Source organism: Phacochoerus africanus, chromosome 12 (assembly GCF_016906955.1).
Source record: "Phacochoerus africanus isolate WHEZ1 chromosome 12, ROS_Pafr_v1, whole genome shotgun sequence".
Taxonomy (NCBI): domain Eukaryota; kingdom Metazoa; phylum Chordata; class Mammalia; order Artiodactyla; family Suidae; genus Phacochoerus; species Phacochoerus africanus.
In genome coordinates, this window is record NC_062555.1 from 25800388 (window position 1) to 25822778 (window position 22391).

The 22391-nt window shown below is 41.4% G+C and overlaps 1 protein-coding gene across 1 annotated transcript in view; it reads left to right on the forward strand.

The window, feature by feature from the left end:
* Positions 1-22391, forward strand: part of CRB1 (crumbs cell polarity complex component 1) — a 198258-nt gene that overhangs the window by 154747 nt on the left and 21120 nt on the right. The window contains exons 10-11 of the mRNA XM_047755432.1: positions 276-401; positions 5057-5183. Of these exons, the coding sequence (XP_047611388.1) occupies positions 276-401; positions 5057-5183 (253 nt within the window). The remainder of the gene's footprint in view (positions 1-275; positions 402-5056; positions 5184-22391) is intronic.

Consider the following 22391-nt stretch of genomic DNA (forward strand, 5'->3'; position numbering starts at 1 on the left):
CAAATCTAGCTCCAGCCCATCTCCCTCTGGCGCCCCATGTCGTGCCACCCCGTGGCCTCGCTCCCATCTCACAAACGAAACCCAGGTCGAGGTGGAGGATGGATAGTCAGGAGGGATTCCTGTGTCCACAGCACAGTCCAGGCTCGGTGGCCCCGCCCACCTGAGCATTTCATCCGCTTGACGCTGTTTGGACTCTTATCCATGAACTTTTCGAAAGCGTTTTCTCGAATGCGATGAGCAAGGTGATCCGCCGGTGACTTCCTTTCTCTCCCTAGACGCGCCAGCTCACCCTCAGCCGTCTGCGGGAGAGAGAAAAATTTCACGTGTTACAACGGTGGCAACTGTACGGAGTCCCAGGGTGAATTGCAGTGTACGTGCCGGCCAGGTTTTACTGGCGAATGGTGAGTCACCTCAGAACTGTATGGGAGTAAACTCGGGGCTGAAACACCGGGAGGTTACACAAACTTCATCTCTCTTCTACTTTTTCATGTCAGTTCCCATAGGAAAATCTATGCTGAGATATAGGGCCGGCCAGAGTCAAACAATAAAAAGGAAGAAAAATTACTTTAGGTCAAAGGAAGGAACACTTTATTTGCCAAGACTTTGGGGAAATTTGTCTTTGAAAAATGTAACATGTGCGGTTTCCCTTTCTTAGAAGTCCTTCTGGGTTCCTGTTTCTTTCCCACTAGCTCTCATACATGATGCAAATACAGTTGCTGTCAAAGTAAGATAAAATACACCTTAAAGATCAACCCATTCACTCTGTCCTGCAGGCTTTGTCGGGGCCCTCGGAGCCCTTGCTTCATCTCCAGACTGGAAGGAGGGCGGCTTGTTCTGCCCCCCTGCAGGCCCGCCCCCACGCGGAAACCTGGCAAGTCCTGTTGACCTTGGCCTTAGCAGCTAATAAGAACTTGCTAACCTCAAAAACAACATGGAGTTCCCATCGCGGCTCAGTGGTTAACGAATCCGGCTAGGAACCATGAGGTTGCGGGTTCGATCCCTGGCCTTGCTCATGGGTTAAGGACCTGGCATTGCCGTGAGCTGTGGTGTAGGTCACAGACGTGGCTTGGATCTCCCGTTGCTGTGGCTGTGGTGTAGGCCAGCGGCTACAGGTCGGATTTGACCCCTAGCCTGGGAACCTCCATATGTCGCAGGTGCGGCCCTAGAAAAGGCAAAAAGACAACAACAACAGCAACAAAAACAGATTTCCCCATAGAATTACCTAGAACCCGGAAAGTCTTTACCTAGACCCAGACAAGTCTGCCATTCTCAGAGCAACCCTTCAATTCATCTGCACCCAAGTGCCGGGACTGTTGATACGGGGTTGATCATGGTTTCAGTCTGTGACTTGCTGCAAATGCAGGCAAATTTGGATACACATTTGACTGCCCGAGGTGAGGTCAAGGGCGCAAAGGTGCATCTTCTACAGTTTTTATCAGATTTGCAAAGGGATCAATGCCCCCAGAATGGGGACAGACCAGGGCTCTGCAGGATAGAGGTACCATAGAAGCAGACGACAAAGAGTTAACTGTGGAGCACTCTGCCAGGCAACCTTCAGATATGATCTCTAATTGTTATTATTTCCTTTTTTTTTTTTTAAATGAGAGTTGCAACATTTATTTCAGGTTCTCTCTTGGTTCTTTTTTTTTTTGTATTTTTTTTTTCTTTTTTGCCACACAGGCAGTATGTGGGAATTCCTGGGCCAGGGATTGAACCTACGCCGCACAGCAGCAATCAGAGCCACAGCAGTGAGAATGCAGGAGCCTCAACCCACTAGGCCATCAGAGAACTCCCTATTATTTCCATTTTGCATTGGTGTCAACTGAAGCCAAGAGCATAAGTGACAGGCCAGGCAAGCTGCCTTCAAAGCCCTTGCTCGCCTGTTGGGTGTGCGGGCGTTAAGTGTATGACTCCGCCCTTACCCGCAGCATCGAAAGGAAAAGGGAGAGCTCCTTCTCCACCTCCTCTCCCGTCCTTGGTGAGATACAGAAATCTCTGATCACACGTCCTCCATGGACCAAAGTAGATCAGCTCCAACCCATCAGACAAGGAGACATGCAGGGAACCAATCTTTCCCGAAAGAGTAGTTAATAAAAGCATGGGTATATTTTTGCTCCACAACAATTACAGTCTGAATCTATCTGGGTTTCCTCTTTTTCAGCTGGTTCTTGGGGCACTGCACAGATATAGCGCTTTTGCCATTTTTACCCATCAGCAGGCAATCTTAGGCTCCACTTGCCTCTCCCCTTCCAGCACTCGATGACAAGTCTAGTCCTCGCCTTCGCAGCCCACTTGCAGGCAGTCGGAGTGTGTGTGTGAACTGTCACGTCCCACTTTCATTGCATCCGATTTTTTTTTTTTCCATGCACCGTGTTTTACCTAGAGGCCATTCAGTGGGCCTGCAATTCTGTGTATATCTCCAAAATATTCCAAAGATTTTCCTGTTCTAAAATTTGAACAGCCCTGTCACTGTATATTTAAGCGCTGCCTACCTGCCGCCTCAGTGTCACGGGTTAATGCTTCATGTCACCTTCATGTTTCATGGCCAGTGCGTAGAGCTCACCCCAAGCCTTGGATCATTTTTGTCCTCTCTTCACACATGGTTCCTATTTATGACAAATGCGTCTCTTTCCCCCCCGACGTTTATTTGTTTATAAATAGACATGTCTGGCCTTTACATTCACATCATTGATTGGCAGTGGGGTGAGAAAAGGAGGCTTCAGGTTTTCTTCCTCTCCCAGGAGTCTTTTCCTCTGGAGAAACATCTCTACTGAAGATGGATTTCTGAAATAGCGAACACGTGTTCCATGGAGTCTGTGCTTTCAAAGACCTTCTCTGTCATGGATGCCCTCACTGGAGGCTAATGGATGGATTTATTTCTTTATTTATTTTTGTCTTTTTGCCTTTTCTAGGGCCACTTCCCACGGCATATGGAGGTTCCCAGGCTAGGGGTCCAATCGGAGCTGTAGCTGCCGGCCTACACCACAGCCACAGCCACAGCAATACCAGATCCGAGCCGAGTCTGCGACCTACACCATAGCTCACGGCAACGCCAGATCCTTAACCCACTGAGCAAGGCCAGGGATCGAACCTGCAACCTCATGGTGCCTAGTCAGATTCGTTTCTGCTGTGCCACGACGGGAACTCCAGAGGTGAATGGATTTATTTTGCTGTATTTTTCTACCTATTCAGTAACTTCTCCCGAGAGCTCCAGTGATGTTTATCGTGATTGTGTGCGTGCTGTGCAATGTTGAGTTCAGAAGAGAAATAGCTAAGAATTAGAGGGAGGATTGTGAGAGGAAAACTACAAGTACTGGGCAGTGTCCCAAGGCCGAGGGCAGGGGATGTGACGTCTCTAAGGTCCAAAGCTATCGAAAAGCTGTCCCCTAGCCAACCGCCCTCTCTGCTGTCTGGTGAGACCTCCAGCTACACTGTCCTCCCAGCAGGTTGTGCATGATGGATGGTGGGAACACTCTGGCCCACCCAGGACAGGGATGCTGGGCAGCTTCCCCAGGATTGTCAGTTCTGCTCTGATCTAATCAGGGAGTCTCCTTCCAGCCCAGCAGCCTGAGCCAAAAAAGGAAACCAGAAGGTCTCAGCTATGCTTGGCATCCAGCGGGATAAGGAGCTGTTTTCTGGGAAGGACTCGTTTTTTTCCTGTGGGCCTTGGGCTGGCCCCGCCCCACCCACCACTTCATCCCTAGGGCTGAGTCCATGACCCCAGCATGCAAGTTACCTCTTAGGATGTGGATGGCAATCAACTGTTTCCATTAAGCTTCAACCTTGCAAGCTGCTCTGGAGAGTCTTGAAGAGTCTGGAGCGTCTTGAAGCGAAGATTTTATATGAGTTTCCCCAAGTGAGAGAGAAGCCTTTGTGACTGCCCTATCCCAGGGCCCAGCAGAGGGGTGGCCAATGGAAAATACTAAATAATAGCCACCAAACTCCCGAATGAAGAGTTAAATAGTGAATATACAGAAAATAGACACATCGTTGATGGAAATTTAGGTGAAAAATGATAGCGTCCTGGGGAGAGGAAATTTTTGGTTTGTCTTAGAATTGATATCAACTACTTTGGAAAACTTGGCTTTGGAAAATCGTCCTACCTGAATATGTAAAAATTACACTTAGCCGTGAAACAGATTTATGAGCAAGTGCCATCTTCTCATTATCTAGTTTTGCTTTTTGTTAAAAATGGGATTCTCAAAGAAAATAATCCAAGATCTCTCAGAATAAACCAAATATCTCTATTTCTGATGGGCTTTTCCCCTTCTCCCAAAAGCATTGATGCATCAGAACCAGCTGGAGTAGAGGTCCGCTCTGCAGACGCTAGGTTGCAAAAACACAGCTTAGTCTCCTGCTTCCTGTGAACCCCAATAAACTGACCTTTTATAAGGTGGCAACAACACCAAGGCTCTTGAGGGAGAGGCTGACCTAGGCACGGTCCCATTTTCTCTTGGTTTCTTCAATGCTTGCACGGGTTTTCTTATTCTAATGAACTGCACATGTGCGTGTGTGTATAAATTACTTTCATTAATAGCGGAATTCGCAAAAGGAGCCTCGAGGGCTGTCTCCTGTGTCATTGTGCACACAGAGGGCCTGGGGGGGCAGTCACCTAAACCGTCCTGTGCTCGGTGGAGAAGGCAAATCTTCCTTTCCCCATTCATTTCACAGCCAACTTACTTATTTTTTTATTTTTTTATGTTTCAATGTTTTATAGATCTTTATTTATTTATTTATTTATTTTTTGTCTTTTTGCCATTTCTTGGGCCACTCCCATGGCATATAGAGGTTCACAGGCTAGGGGTCAAATCGGAGCTGTAGCCGTTGACCTATGCCAGAGCCACAGCAACGTCTGCGACCTACACCACAGCTCACAGCAACGCCGGATTGTTAACCCACTGAGCAAAGCCAGGGATCGAACCCACAACCTTATGGTTCTTAGTCAGATTCGTTAACCACTGAGCCACGACGGGAACTCCCAGATCTTTAATTTTTTAAATCGCAGCCCATTCATTGAACCAGGTCCAGATTTCTGCTGTTTCTGTCTCTTTTCAAGGTGCGAGAGGGACGTGGACGAGTGCGCCTCCAACCCGTGCCTGCACGGTGGTCAGTGCCACGACCTGCCCAACAAATTCCAGTGCGTCTGCGACGTGGCCTTCGCGGGCGCGCGCTGTGAGCTGGACGTAAGCGGCCTCTCCTTTTACGTGTCTCTCTTGCTCTGGCAGAATCTCTTCCAGCTTCTCTCTTACCTCATCCTGCGCATGAATGATGAGCCCGTGGTGGAGTGGGGGGAACAGGACGATGACTGATGTGCATTCAGACATCCCCAAACACGAAAGCCATTGACTTTTGGGAAAGGCCTTGAAATAAAAGACCATCTGGAAAGTTAAAATAAATTCCAGGACTGCTTTAAGCACATCGCAAGCCATTTATGAGCAGAGCCAGTATTGACCTACTCTGGCTGTAAATGTGAAAATTATCGTCCTTCATATAAGGAGAAGCATCTTATGGCTGAGTGTATTTAGTACAAAGGTGCTGTCATTCTTAGCGCTAATGTGTTTGAATGTCCCCTGCAGTAGGACATAAGTTCCTCCTTCACTCCAATCTTCTGTGTATGTTATCATGTAAGTTGCCGTCATGCACCCTCGTCCTAAGTCGTTTAGGCTCTTCCATTCCCATCTGTTAGTCATGACATAGGAATTTGAAAATCACAGATTAATCTTTTTCTATCCAGTGATGCTTTTATGCAAATGAAGTGTCACTAGTTCTCTTGGAAAGTTAAAAAATCTCTCTATAAAGAGAAAGTAAGGAATTCCATAAGTCCCTCAAAATGTAGAAAGAAAATGTTCTTATATAATTGGTGTCAATACTCAAGTTATATCTCAGCAGTGTAATTTACAGTCCCATAAAACCTTCTCTCTGAAAAAACAACAGATTAGAAACCTTTCTCCATTTCTTTTTCCTGCAACACTTCCTGTACAAATAGAATCAATTTTCGTTAATTGCTTATAAATTTATGAGCTTATTGACATTTCTATAAAGTGGACATTTCTGTTGACATTTCTATCAATTGCTTTTCAATGATATTAATTAAATTAATTAATTAATCTATTTATTCGCTTTTTAGGGCCATACCCGTGGCATATGGAGGTTCCCAGGCTAGGGGTCTAATCGGAGCTGCAGCTGTCCGCCTACGCCACAGCCAAAGCAATGCAAGGATCCGAGTGCATCTGCAACCTACCCCACAGCTCAGTGCAAGGCCGGATCCTTAACCCACTGAGCGAGGCTAGGGATCCAACCTGCATCCTCATGGTTCCCAGTTGGATTCATTTCCGCTGGGCCAAGTTGGGAACTCCTTCAATGAATATTTTTAAAAAAATAAATACTATTGTATATAATGCACCAAAAACATAAATTATAAAACCTGAATTTCTTGGAGGCATATTTTACTAAAATTTGCTAGTAAGTTTATCCTCTTCAACTATCTTTCTGAAAAAAAGCATACTGCCTGTTATAATCAAAATATACCTGGCATTATGATTTTTTAAAATAAATAAATACCTGAAATGATGGATCTACAAATAATTAATAAGACATGCAAAGATTAACATGTTCTTGCCTAACTTCAGTAGAGTATATATAATATAATGATTAGAATATAACTTTGCTAATATTTGTATTGCTTCAACTGGCACGTTATCATTTACGCTAAATATCTTCGTGTGGAGATATTTTCTAAAGGAGACATTATTTGTGTTCACTTAAAGGGAAAATAATCTGATCCTAGGAATTTGTTTAGAAAGCAACTAGTAACAAAAGCCTGCCAGCTATCATTTTGTAAACGTGTTTATGTCTTTGGGAGCCACCCTGGTTTGAAAATGTGAGGGTCATTTATCCGTTGGGTGGTATCTAATATTCATTTATACTCATTTAGTTCCAGCTGTTTTAAGAGAGTTGTTTTTCTTTGGAAATGCCCAAGGTATTTAAATATTCCACACAAATCAAAGGGACCAAGCAGTATACTATAAAAGCAACAGAAATCTAGTCCATTTTCTTTTTCAAAGGCAATAGAGGATTTTGTGTGGCAAATGTATATCCTGGCAATCATTCCAAACTGGGAGAAACTGATGTTAAAGTTTGTTTTTTTTTTGTCTCTTGAGGGCTGCACCTGTGGCATATGGAGGTTCCCAGGCTAGGGGTCTTATCGGAGCTGTAGCCGCCGGCCTGCACCAGAGCCACAGCAACTCGGGATCCGAGCCACATCTGTGACCTATACCACAGCTCATGGCAACGCCGGATCCTTAACCCACTGAGCGAGGCCAGGAATCAAGCCTGCGTCCTCATGGATGCTAGTCAGGTTTGTTAGCCACTGAGCTGCGACGGGAACTCCCAAAGTTTATATGCTTTAGATTCACCACTTCCCATGCATCCAGACCGTGCGTGCCACACGGCTGTCTCAGATGATCTGTTCCTAAATTAGATCTTGTGACAAGAGCCTTGGGGAAAATTTTTCTCATCCGCATTTGCACTCTCAAATTATCTGAAGTAAGCATAGTATCTATTATAGCCAAAGACCCCAGGTACAGTTTTCACATTTACTCCCTTAGGGATTGATCCGTAATTATATACTTACGCGTCATTCCAAATGTAATATCTTTCCTTCCACATGTAAGAATCACTCAGGTCTCTTTCTGTACCATTTCGATGCCTCTATTGTCACTATAATTGTCGATTGCTTTTCTGTTTTCCAAATGTCTCATTCTAAGATATCTGACTCAAAAACGCTGTCCCTTTTGTCTTCTTTCTGTATTTTCTGTTGCATTGTGTGTGACTAAGGTTTCATTTGCACAGGAAAGTAAAACCTTTGTCTTTGTACCTCTGCTTCTCATCCTCTGGTAAATGTCTCCTTGACTGTGTCTTACACAGTGAGATGTCCACAAGCCAGGCAATTGCTTCTGTGCTTGCGCACGTGCGCACACGCGCGCACACACACACACACACTCACAACCACTTAGTGAACACAGAGGCACCTGTGCTGTTCGCCCTGCACCGTGGTCTTTTCCCCCATGTGTGTTTCTGCAAGTAATCGCCTGTGGGCGTCAGGTTCAAAGTTCCATGTACTTTCCCCATGTGGTGAGTTTTCCTCTAGTTGGAATTCTAGAAGGGATGGCATAGAAGGGATGGCATCCGGAGTTGTTGTTACTATTCATTTACCATCCTCACCACACCAGCCATAGTTTATCTAGTTCTAAGGAGGGGCCGTCTCACCTGGGGGGCAGAAATTCACACAGACCCCTCTAGACCAAACGTCTGAAACAACCTGTGTCCGTTGAATTTAAAAAATTTTACCTCGCTTATTTTTAAGGTTTAACATCTGAACTAAACAAGGCTGTCTCTATTTTTGGCCATGCCTCCTCCTCGTGCGTGCATGTGTGTGCGCGCCCGTGCGTGTGTGTGTGTGTGTGTGTGTGTGTGTGTGTTTACATGGACAGTGTTTTTTATCATTCTCCTTTCTGAAGAATATGGAGGTCGAGAAAACAGGTAGGTTTGGAGAAATTAGTGTTTGACAGCATGAAAAGACAAATTCAGTTAATACTATCAGGAACCTTCTCTGCGCCAGGGACTATGATAAGTTGTTTTTAATAAGCCTTTTTAAAATACATATTTTTTTCCATTTAAGGGCGCTCATATCTCTCACCTTCCAAATTCTTCACTAAATTGTGTTTAAAGATCTCTTTGTCATATCTGAGTTTTAGGATAGAAGTTATTCAGCTTTAATTTTGCAAGATGTGAATGGAGCCTCTTCTTGAAATGTTGATACATAAAATTTGAGTTTAGTGATTTTTGGAAGAAAAATCACTGAAGAAACTACCAGCATTATTCTCAGCTACCAAAATTATTAGCAGGCATGTCCTGTCATTTCTCTACTTTACTTTCTTGACTTAGTCAACAACACTTGATGAATACCTACTGTGTGCCAGGCCCTGGACTAGGTACTGAGTCCACAGCTATAGGTTAGACACAGCACTTGCCAACAAGTTGAGGGTCTCGAAGAGGATACAGGCAAACACACAGAGAAGGAGGGCTCCCGGGTCACTGTTAGGATGGATCGAGGTGCCAGCTGTACCAGCGCACAGAGGAGGGGCATTTTGTCCAGTCTTAAAGGGAGAAGGTCAAAGAAAGTCCCAAGGCATAAGCTGAGATTTGAAGGTGACCAGGCGTTAGGCTGTGACAAGAGGGCTGGGGCAGTAGGGGTTTCAGCAGAAGGGGCTGCAGGGCTGTGCGGTGTGGCCTGTGTGAAGTGGATGGGAGCAGAGTTAAGCCTGAGGCTATAGACTTGGCAGAAGTGAGTCCTGGTGAGCCATGCCAGAGACCTTGGCTTTTTTCCTAAGAGCAATGGGGTGTCTTTGATGGGGTTCCAACAGAGCAGTGACACAATCACACTCATACTTCAGAATGTCACTTGGGCTTTTGTGGACAGAATGGACCCAGAAAGACACATTTAGGAGGCTGCTGCTGCAATACAGGCACCCCCTTCTGTAGAAAAAGGGAATGTAGAGAAAGGGCTTCATCGAACAAAGTTTGGGGCAGTAAGATCTCGTGATTGTTTGGGAGAAACTCCAGATCTGAGGACATGAAAGGTTAAATATGGTGACTGTTGATTTTTAAATGTTTCTTGATGGAATAAATGGATACATGTAAGGTCAGTGGAATATCCAAGTACAGTTATTAATTAGTGTAAACATTTCAGTCTGAGGGTCAAGAGACAGAGCAAGTTGGGAGGATAAATTTTGGAGTGTTAATAGGTGTATCAAACCTTTGCATTTCATTCTCTGTGTCTGTATTATATTTCATAGTTTTGTATTTGTCCATTTGTTTTTTTAAGTAATTTTCCAGATTTATTGAGATATAGTTGACATACATAACATCCTATAAGTTGAAGCTGTACACTATGTTGATATGATGCACTTGTATTTTGCAAAATGATTATCACCAGAGCATTAGCTAACACCTCCATCACGTTACATATCGCCATTTCTTTTTTGTGGTGAGAACATTTAAGATCCCCTCTCTTAGTAACTTCCAATGACACAGTATTGTTAACTATAGTCACCACGCTGTAGATTAGCTCCCTGGAACTTACTCATCTTATGACCGAAAGTTGTACCCTTGGGCCAACATCCTTCCACTCTCCCCACCCCCACCCCTCAGCTCCTGGCAGCCACCATTCTCCTCTCTGTTTCTTTAAGTTCAGTATTTTTAGGTACCGTATGTAAGTATCTTCTTTCTCTGACTTGTTTCAATTAGCACATTACCCTCCATGTCCATCCGTGTTGTTGCAAATAGTGGGATTTCCTTCCTTCGCGTGACTGAATAATAGTCCGTTATATATAGTTGACCCTTGAATGCAGGTTTGAACTGCTAGGCTGCACTTCTACTGGGATTTTTTCAATAGTAAAGACAGAGCACTACACAGTCCAAGGTTGGTGAATCTGGGATGCAGAGCCATGGATGTGGAGAAGCCACAAATGTGGAGAAACTGCACATATGGGGGGCCAACAGTAAGTTATACTCAGAGTTTTTGACTTTGAGGAGGGTCGGCACCCCTGCCCATCCCCCCGCATTGTTCAAGGGTCAATTGTATGTGTGTATATATATGTGTACTTACCTCTGCAAAATCCTGTTTTAATCTCCTTCGAAAAAATGCCCAGGAGTGGAATTGCTGGATAATACCATAGTTCTGTTTTTCATTTTTGGAGGGAACACTATACCATTGTCCACAGTGACTGTGCTAGTTTCCATTCTCACCAACAGTGCATGAGGGTCCCTTTTGCCCACATCCTCGCCAGCACTTGTTATTTTTTTGTCTTTTTGGTGACAGTCATTCTGTGAGGTGATATCTCATTGCGGTTTTGATTTACATTTCATGAATGATGAGTGATGTCGAGCATCTTTTCATATGTCTTTTAACCATTTGTATGTCTTCTTTGGAAAAATGTCTATTCAGATCTTCAGCCCATTTTTTAATTGGATTGTTTGGTTTTTCTTCTATTGAATTGTATGAGTTCTTTGTATATTTTAGATATTAACCCCTTATCAGGTACATGATTTGTAATATTTTCTCCTATTCTGTAGATTCCCTTTTCATTTTGTTGATGGTTTTCTTTGTTGTGCAGAACCTTTTTAGTTTGATCAAGTCCCATTTACTTATTTTTGTTGAATTTGCTCGGTGTCAAATAATAAAAAAATTGCCAACACCAATTTCTGGGAGCCTACCCCCTATATTTCCTTCTAGAAGTTTTAGTTTTAGGAGTTTTATGATTTCAAGTTACACATTCAAGTCTTCAATCCATTTTGAGTTTTTATTTTTGTAGATGGTAGTCCAGTTTCATTCTTTTGCATGTAGCTATCCTGTTTTCCCACCACCATTTATTGAAGAGGTAATTTTTTCTCCATTGTATATTCTTGCCTCCATTGTCATAAATTAATTGACATGTCCAGGTTTTTTCTGATCTATTTTGTTCTGTTGGTCTATGTGTCCATTTTTATGGCAATACCATACTGTTTGGACTACTATAGCTCTGTAATATAGTTTGAAATTGAGAAATGTGATACCTCTAGCTTTGCTCCTCATTCTCAAGACTGCTTTGGCTAGTAGAGTCTTTCATGGTTAGCTACAAATTTTAGTATTTTTTTTTTCTATTTCTGTGAAATGTCGAAATGTTGGTCTAATAGAAGCTAAGTTGTCATTACCAGAAGTGGTAACTATACTTTTAAGTAGGTAATCTTAGACTATATTAACATTAGCATTTGGTCCCAGAAGAAGGGATATTGTTTTCCTTTTGACTTCTGCACTGATTGAGTCACTTCAGAAGAGCAAGGTTTACTTGTGAGCACCACATTCACAGGAAAAGACTGATGATTTCCAGACCCAGAGAAAGGCATTTTAGAAACAGTATAAAGATAGGAGATGTTTTCTTTAGAAAGAGAAGACTTAAGGAAAGTATGAAACCAGCTTAAGATGTTTGAATGGTTATTATGAAATGAAAAAGTAGATTTTTCTATATTAATAGAGTGGAAATAAGACAGGAAAAGAATTTATAGGATAAATATTTCAAATCAGCATAAGGGAGAGCAGTTTAATATTAGAACTATTCAACAATGTAATGCATTGACTTACACCAAAGTGAACTCCTATCCCTGGAAGCATTCAAATGGATCTAAGTGACACTGTGTCATAAATGTTGCAGAAAATATTTGTCACTAATTGAGAGAGATGCATGGATCTGATCACTCTTTAGCATCTATGATTAGCCGATTAAGTACAATTAATGCACTTTGTACATATGACATTTCTCAAGATCCTCAGCTATATTACTCATGGTAGCAGGGTTGTAGGCAGGGTTTAGAAATGACATTTGAATTTTACAGTTGAAGAAAATGTGGTATAGAGGGCTGAATAACTGACCAGGATCACCCGATACTTTGGAAAAGGTGAGGATTGCAAAGGATATCTTAGGGCTTTTTTAAATCATTAACATTTTGGACCTTGTTATAGTGAAGAACTTTTTGAGAAGAGAAATTTCCCTAAGACTGTATTTTTATATACAATAATCTATTATATTGCTTCCTTTGAAACTGAAAGCCTAATACCATCAATTCTGCCCCATTTAACATCTGAAAGGCATCTTTATCATCCAGAGCAATAATGGACTGGGCCTGGATGCTTGTCCTGTTCTTTCACATGCTTTTCAGTGCAAACCTTGAGGTCTCCATGGCTCTACAATCAATCACTTCCAGGCAAGATCTGCAAAAGAATCAAGGCAATAACCAGTAGGAAAAAAATAGAGCATTTAGGAAAGCTTATTTCTTTTTTTAAAATCCTATGGTAGGAGTACCTGTCGTGGTTCAGTGGTTAACAAATCCGACTAGGAACCATGAGGTTGTGGGTTTGATCCCTGGCCCTGCTCAGTGGGTTAAGGATCCGGCGTTGCCGTGAGCTCTGGTGTAGGTCACAGATGTGGCTTGGATCCCACATTGCTGTGGCTATGGTGTAGGCCGGGGGCTACAGCTCTGATTAGACCCCTAGGCTGGGAATCTCCATGTGCCATGGTAGCAGCCCTAGAAAAGGCAAAAAGACAAAAAAAAATAAATAAAATAAAATCTTATGGTAAAATAATGATGTTAGGAAAATATTCTAATATATATTTGTAGGTTGTCCTCTGTAAGAGTATTAAGTAAATTCTCTTTCAACGATTACACTGAAGTACATGACACCAAAATATTGGGACTTAACCACGTGAAATTGTGTATATTTGACATTTTGGATCTACAGAAATGGCAATTTCATATGGTTTAACTTGTCACATAAGAATGTCTAATATGTGCCAGGATGCTTCTAATAAATTTTGAATTATTACTGCGGAACAGAGAACCAAACCATTAAAAAGTTCTTATAAGACACCTATTCTAACTTTGAATAAAAGATGAAGAACCTAAGGCTCAGGGAGGGTATGCCTTAATTTAATGTCTACTCGTGTCCTTTCCTTATTTTTAATGAGCCTTTTAGTTTTTTTTACTACCTAGTTGTAGAAGTTCCTTATGTATTCTGAATATTGATCCCTTGTTAGATACAGAGATTGCTTTTGGTACTGTGAAATCATTGCCAAATCCAATGTCAAGGATTTTCTCTCTTATGTTTTATTCTAGGAGTTTTCCAGTTTCAGGTATTATGTTTAGGTCTTTAATCTACTTTAAGTTCAGTTTTTATGTATGGTGTTAGATAGAGTCCAGTATCACTTTTTTTGCTTGTGGATTTCTGGATTTCCCAGCACTGTTTGTTGAAGAGACCATCCTTTCCACATTGTGCATCCTTGGTACCTTTGTCTAAGATCAGTTGGCTGTATATGAAAGGTGGAATTCCCATTGTGGCTTAGCAGTAACAAACCTGACTAGTATCCATGAGGACATGGGTTTGATCCCTGGCCCCACCCAGTGGATTAAGTATCTGGCATTGCCATGAGCTGTGGCGTTGGTCACAGATGTGGCTCATATCCAGAGTTGCTGTGGCTATGGCATAGTCTGGCAGCTGCAGTTCTGATTCAACCCCTAGCATGGGAACTTCCATGCAGCCCAAAAAGAAAGAAAGAAAAAAACGAAAATGAAAGGGTATATTTCTGGGTTGTCCATTCTATTCCATTGGTCTATAGGTCCATCCTTATTCTAGCATCATACTGTTTTGATTACTGTAGCTTTGTAATATATTTTGAAATCAGAAATTGTGAGGCCTCCAGGTTTATTCTTCCCCCCCCCCCCCAGGTTTGTTCTTTTTTCTCAGAATTTTTCTAGCTATTTAGGGTGCCTTGAAATTCTGTTTGAATTTTAGCATTTTAAAGATTTTCTGAAAAATGCCATTGGGAATTTAATAGGAATTATATTGAATCTGTAGATAGCATTAAATAACATGAACATTTTAACAATATTCTTCCAATTCATTAACACAAGACATACTCTCATTAATTTTTTTTTCCATTTTTATGCCAGTTTTTTTTTATAATTTTTTTTATTTTCCCACTGTACAGCAAGGGGGTCAAGTTATCCTTACATGTATACATTACAATTACATTTTTCCTCCACCCTTTCTTCTGTTGCAACATGAGTATCTAGACAAAGTTCTCAATGCTATTCAGCAGGATCTCCTTGTAAATCTATTCTAAGTTGTGTCTGATAAGCCCAAGCTCCCGATCCCTCCCACTCCCTCCCCCTCCCCCTCCCATCAGGCAGCCACAAGTCTGTTTTCCAAGTCCATGATTTTCTTTTCTGAGGAGATGTTCATTTGTGCTGGATATTAGATTCCAGTTATAAGTGATATCATATGGTATTTGTCTTTGTCTTTCTGGCTCATTTCACTCAGTATGAGATTCTCTAGTTCCATCCATGTTGCTGCAAATGGCATGATGTCATTCTTTTTTATGGCTGAGTAGTATTCCATTGTGTATATATACACCACATCTTCCGAATCCAATCATCTGTCGATGGACATTTGGGTTGTTTCCATGTCCTGGCTATTGTGAATAGTGCTGCAATGAACATGCAGGTGCATGTGTCTCTTTTAAGTAGAATTTTGTCCGGATAGATGCCCAAGAGTGGGATTGTGGGGTCATATGGAAGTTCTATGGATAGATTTCTAAGGTATCTCCAAACTGTTCTCCATAGTGGCAGTACCAGCTTACATTCCCACCAGCAGTGCAGGAGGGTTCCCTTTTCTCCACACCCCCTCCAGCACTTGTTATTTGTGGATTTATTAATGATGGCCATTCTGACTGGTGTGAGGTGGTATCTCATGGTAGTTTTGATTTGCATTTCTCTTATAACCAGCGATGTTGAGCATTTTTTCATGTGTTTGTTGGCCATCTGTATATCTTCTTTGGAGAAATGTCTATTCAGGTCTTTTGCCCATTTTTCCATTGATTGGTTTGTTTTTTTGCTGTTGGGTTGTATAAGTTGTTTATATATTCTAGAGATTAAGCCCTTGTCGGTTGCATCGTTTGAAACTATTTTCTCCCAATCATTAATTTGTATTCTCTTTATTTCATCAACATTTTATAGTTTTCAGTATCCAAGTCTTTCACCTCCCTAGTTAAGTTTATTCCTAAGTGTATTATTCTTTTTGAGACTATCATACGTAGGATTGTTTTCATAATTTCCTTTTCTTATTGTTCACTGTTGGTATATAGAAATTCAACTAATTTTTGTGGTGTTGATTTGTATCCTCTGACTTTGCTGCATTCATTTATTAATTTTGCAAGTTTTTTGTGGAATTTTTACAGCTTTGTGCATATAAGATGTCATTTACAAATGGACAGATTTTACTTATTTCTAATTTGGATGTTTTTATCTTTTCTTGCCTCATTTCTCTGGCTAAGACTTCCATTACTATGCTGAATAGAAGTGGCAGGATTTTAGAGGAAAAGCTTTCAGCTTTTCACCATTGAGTAAGATGTTGCCTATGGGCTTTTCATTTGTGGCCTTTATTGTGTTGAAGTATTTTTGTTCTATTCCTAGTTTTTTGAGTGTTTTTATCATAAAATGGTACTAAGTTTTATCAAATGCTTTTTCTGCTTCAATTGAGATGACCGTGTGATTTTTTTTCCCCTTTATTCTGTTAATGTGATGTATCACATTGATTAATTCCCATATGTCAAACCATCCTTGCATTCCTGGGATAACTCTAACTGGTCATGTTAGAGTTTTAATAGGCCTTTGAATCTGATTTACTAGTATTTTGTTAATAGGCCTTTGAATTTGATTTACTAGTATTTTGTTGAGGTTTTGCATCTGTGTTTATCAAGGATATTGGCTATAGTTTTCTTTCCTTATAGTTTCTCTGCCTGACTTTGGTATTAGGGTGATATTGATATTAGAAAATGACTTTGAATATGTCCCCTCTTCTCAATTTTTTGAAAAAGTTTGAGGAGTAATGGAGGTAATTCTTTTTTTCTTTGGTAGACTTTACCAGTGACATCATCTGGTCTTGGGCTTTTCCTTGTTGGGAGGTTAAAAGTTACTACATTTTCTACCACCAAAATGATTATTGTGAAAAGATGGAAAAGAGAAGGAATGCATGACCCCATGGAAATTGAGAACAAATGGTATGTGCACAGCACTGCTTTCGGTTTAAGAGAGGCTTTTATGTTAGTAACTGTCCCCACCCTCACATAATCACTCTGAGAGGTATTATTACCTTTATTTAAAGATAAATAAATAGGGATTTTAAAAGGTTACCTGAATTTCTCAAGGCCAACTCTATAGGAAGCATCATAGATTTGAGGAGTGAGGTTCACCCAAGTCTTCCAGTTCCAAATCTCATGCTAAAGAAAGGTTTGAGATTACCAGTTAGAAAAGGGATGTTGGGTTAATTAGCAGGAGTTCCTCTATTATTATCCTAAATGGTAAAAAGAAGAAGAAGAAGGAGAAGAAGGAGAAGGAGAAGAAGTTAGTTATCAAAAAGAATGGTTTGGAAAACCCAACAGCAACTTCTTTCCAATTTAGTCTTAAAACTTTGGTGCCTGTGGTGGTTTGCGACATCTCTTGAAGGTACAGGTAGAGATGAGATAGAGAGAGAGAGTTAGAGTAATAGAAGACACAGGATTAGAGGAGTCAGCAGGTGTGTCTAATAACAAAATTACTCTTTATTCTGGCTAAAGGAAGAGTCTGAACATACATGTAAATGAACAGAGGGCCTGATTGAGGGATCCTGTTCAGAAGGTCTCCGAATTTCAGGATGGGAACCATTCATTGAGACATACTGAGTCTAGCAGGTGATAGGGAATTCTCCTTCACACTAATAAACAAAATTCATCAAAGTGAGAGAGCAAAGCAGAGAAGAAAACTAAGCTCGGCAGAGACTTGGAATGACATGTGTGAATGACGGAGTCATGCATGCCTTCTGGGAGAGTTAGGGTTGTGCTTGATCCTGGAGGCTGATGTCGAGGATGACATCAGCTGGTCCCCATCCTTGGGCTCCTGCTGACCGGCCAACTCATGGCCATCTTCCTCTGAATGGCAGTCTCCCTCGTTCTCAATTTGACTTTCAGGAAGGAGGTACTAGAATGACATCCTCTTCAAATCACAATCTAAAAAGCCCTGTCGCTTATCACTGAGTTTCCACTAATTAGCACTCAGGAAGGAGGAAATACAGCGCTGACATAGGAAAAGGTTCTTAAATGTTATTTCGATGTGTTTCAATCACTGAAATCAGGTCTGATTCAGTTCACTAGTCTGTTTTCCTTTCATCTTTTCACACATTAGTAAGATTCCTGCTTCACCAAGTATAATTAATGCTTTTCATTTCTTAACGTGAGGTCATCGCCACTGGCTGTGCAAAAATCATGGAACGTAGAGTTTCAGCTTCAGGACGCATTTCTTTATGAGTCCAAAATAGAAAGGAAACAGGCGACAGAGAGAGAGAGAGAGAGAGCGTGTGTGTGTGTGTGTGTGTGTGTGTGTGTGTGTGTGTGTGTGTGTGTGTATTCAGAGAGTGGGGGCACCGAGACTGCAGGTAAGACTGACTTAATTGGTTGGTGTTAAACCATAGATAATTTCGGGAAATAAACAGGTTGAAGTTTGCTACTGAGTTGACTAGCTAACCAAACCAAAAGCTTTTTCATTACCTGTCACATTGACCTCATCATTAAAAAAACAAAACAAAACAACCCAGAAATCTCCCTAAAGTGATCACTGTCTTGCTACCATATTGGACTTTGTGGAAAGTGATTTTTAAAATGATTTATTTATCCAGTCATCCACCATTGTTGAGGGTCTGCTGTAAACAAGGATTTGAACCAGCCGTAGTGAGAAACTAAAATACACCCAAAGATGTGGTCCCGTTCCCAAAGAGTTAGATTAAAGGAACTCGGTGTCTTCCATGTATAACTCCACCGCATGGTTCTCCAGTTTTGTAAAGCGTGGAGATCCTGGACGTGAATCTGTAATGGCATATGTTAGTTATGACAAGGACGACCAGACTATTGATTGTCTAAGTGGAATACCTTGAAAGGAAGTAGCGTTAATAGTTACGCTGGGACAGCAGCCTAAACTGATAGTGTTCTAGGCAAACCAAGATGTATCGTAGTTTCTCCCCTCTGGAGAATGCATTATCTTCTACCTCACGCACTCCATTCCTGTCATATTGTAGCTGAAGTCTGTCGCAGATAATTTCACTGTAGCTAAAGCCTGTGACAGATCATGTGATGATCTATCATATGTTACAAACCAGGTAACTCACCAAATGACTCAAAGTGAATAATGAAGTTGATTGCTTCTTGTCAGCTATCATTTTCTTGCGTTATTTCTTTTGCTTTTTACTCAAGAAGAACTTTTGGTACTGGTTCCATCTATTAAAAGCAGAGTTGCGATCAATGCACCTGAAGACTGCCTAGCATGAAACTGAATATCAGGCTGTTATCTAGTTGAACATAACGTGAGTTTAATTTCTCCTAATTTTTCTTTTTAAAAATGGAGGGTGTACATTCTTATATAATATGGATTTTCTTCTTGACTGACTTATATTGTCTTCAGGAAAGGAGGCTGCCGCTCATTGAATCCATTACTGATCTTTGTGTGTGCACACGCACATGTTTGTGTGTGTCTGTGTATGTGAGAGAGAGAGCAAATGTAGAAAACTGGGCACACTCTAGGGAATTTAATATTTCAACAAATTTAAATATCAAGATGGCTAACTTGAAGTTGGCAGTTGTGTTAGGTATTATTTCTACTTGAAATTTTATTAACTCATATATTTATGGGTAGTATGCATATTATTTTCCTAAACTCCATAAAAGGGAAAAAATTCTTTCTTTCTAAAAGTTCATAAAGACCATAGCTATCATTTTCTTCCCACATTGAAACTATTGAATCAGAGATTAACTCCATGCATACTATAGAAACCTATTAGAGACTAATTTTATAGAGAAAGAAGGCAACATGAAATATAACTCATTCAAAATCAAACAGATTATTTGCAGTGAAATATATTTGACTATTTGGAAAACATATTCATGATTTTTTTCATTGTCTATCTGACTTTTAGGTCTGCATAAAACTCTGAATAATACTGCTTCCACCTTCTTCCTCTAACATTTTTTGATAACCCTATGCCTATAGCAAGACTATATCATAAAAGAAAATTGAGGTATCAGTATATTTGTTATTCAAAGAGGCAAATTACCTATTAATGCATGAAAAAATGACCAAAATCACTCTAGTCAATACCTAAAACTCAGGAAAGCATCTATTTTAAATCTAATGTATTCCTTTGCATTTTTCAAAAGCCAGCATCATGTTGTATATAGTAGAAAATAACATTCCCTAACTTTCTGTTATAATGAATGAAATGGTTCTGAGATGGGCTCAGGCAGTGTCTAACTTGGAGAACTGTGTGTGTGTGTGTGTGTGTGTGTGTGTGTGTGTGTGTGTTCAGCCTGTCCTATAGTTATTGAGATTAAGTTGAAAACAATAGCACATTAAGTTGGCCCATTTTCCCTACCCAATTGCAGAATGAAAAAGGCAAGACTTGGTCATTAGGAACCCCTTTGGTGATCGTGAAGATAAGTGACCCGCCCTCTCCATCAGGGAAACATTATTTCCATCCAAGCACCAAAAACACAGAAACCCTATTATTTATGTTGAAGTGAAATTTGATATAAATTGGCCCTGTCATGAACCATTTCCCCAAGGAAGGTTAGATTCATAGAGACGTGGGCTCTCACCTAAAACATAATCACGGGGACACCCAAGGATACTCTCAAAGCAGCCCCCTGGATCTATTTAATTTGACTTCCTCTTTGCTTTTAGGAAAGCGTTAGATTATATCAGAATGGACAGGGCCCCTCAAAATCTTAGTGATTAGGGAGAGGAGGGTACATTCTCTTCTCTTCAAAGATAAGTGTGTTGAATTGCTAAAATCCGTGTCCATTTAATTCACCTCCCCTAGAGCCAGGCTGAGCAATTTTGAAAAAAGCCAGCTTAAAGAATTTACTGCTCTTTGTTCTTTGAGCTTCAAATTCTCATTTCGTCTGTCTTTTCCTGGTCGAGTATATGAGTTCTCAAAACCTGGCAGTGAAGACTTCCCTTCCCCACCCCACCCCCACCCCACCCCATCAGCACCAGGAGTGACTACAGGCTCCTACACCATCCCAAACCCACCTCCGTTGCAACACTTAATGATAATACTTGTGGAGTGCTTACTCTGAGCCAGCCCCTATGCTAAGCTCATCACACATTATCTTAATGATTTTTCACAAATTTCCAAGACTTAGGTAATACTCTCTTCCCATTTTACCAATGACAACACGAAGTCAGAGTGAGTTAAGCATCTTTCCCAAGCAGGTCCAAGTCAGAAGTTGCAGCACCGAGCATTCAGACTCTGGGCTGTGTACACACCTCTTACCCAGTAGCAGTACCGCTGACGCCTCTGTTTGTCTGCCATGTCCTCCCTGTGTCCTCTGTCCCGTGAACTACAGGAAGCTTGTGTACCTTTGTAACCTCAGTGCCTGGAGTGATGCTGACAGAGCAGGTGCTTCGGTACCTACTGCAGGGATAAAGGGAGAGATGAATGAAGGATGCGTAGTATGTGGTTTGCACAGAGGAGGACCTGATGATGTTTCCACGTATGGGGAAGGCAGGAAAAGTTTTGCACAGAAGATAATTGACCTGAGTTTTAAAGAATGAGCAGGAATGTTCTTAACAAAACTAAAAGCACATTGTTTTCCCTGACATGTTTTTTTTTTTTAATTTTGATTGTTTGTTTATGACCAAAGGCCTAATTAAATTAGTTTTCACAGAAGCAGTTAAGTCACTGCCTAAAGTGATAAAGTTGTGTGCCTGTTAGGAAAGAGAAATCAGAATCCCAACTTCTCCCGTGTGTGTAAGGGCCACATGGTGTTTGTCATTGCCCATTGCCTACATGATTATGGGTTCTTTGTGTAAGTGTGTCTTGATATTTGCAAAGGTTTGAGAAAGAAAAGCCTGGGTAACAGCCTTCAGAGCTATGGACTTCCTTCAGGGTCACAGAATGAGGCTTAAAATCTGAGAGCAGGAAGGGGACTTATGGCAGGGACCCCCAAAGATGATAAACATCAGACAGATTGTTGACGAGCCCTAAGCAATGAGAGAGGAAAAGATGCCAGAGAAATTTAGGGGGTGCCGAAAGGCAAGGAGGATCCAGGAAAGAGCTAGAAGAGTTCCCAAAGAGAAAGAACCTACCTCAGCCGTGTGCACTTGGGGACACAGATGCAATGCCAGGATTTGTCCCAATGGCTCCATTAGCAAGACCAAAGCTTGTCATTTTTCACAACACTGGTTGTCAGAAAAGCCTTACAAAAAAATTTCCAGGAGTTCCCATTGTGGTGCAGTAGGTTAAGAATCTGACCGCAGCAGCTCAGGTCACTGTGGAGGCACAGGTTCAGTCACTGGCCCAGAGGTGCAGTGGGTTTAAGGATCCAGTGTTGCCTCAGCTGCAGCTCAGATTCCAGCCCTGGTCTGGGAACTTCAATATGCTGCAGGTTTGGCCATTAAAATATATATGTATTTCCAGAGTTCCTGTCATGGCTCAGTGGTTAAAGGACCTGACTAGTATCCATGAGGACTCGGGTTTGATTCCTGGCCTCACTCAGTGGGTTAAGGATCCAGTGTTGCCATGAGCTGTCATGCAGGTCACAAATCTGGCTCAGATCTGGCAGTGCTGTGCCTGTGGTGTAGGCCAGTGGCTACAGCTCTGATTCAGCCCCTAGCCTGGGAAGCTCCATGAGGCCCCGGTACAGCCCTGGGAAAAAAAAAAAAAAAAAAAAAAGGAGAGAGAGAGAAAAAAAATTTCCAGGAGTTCCCGTCGT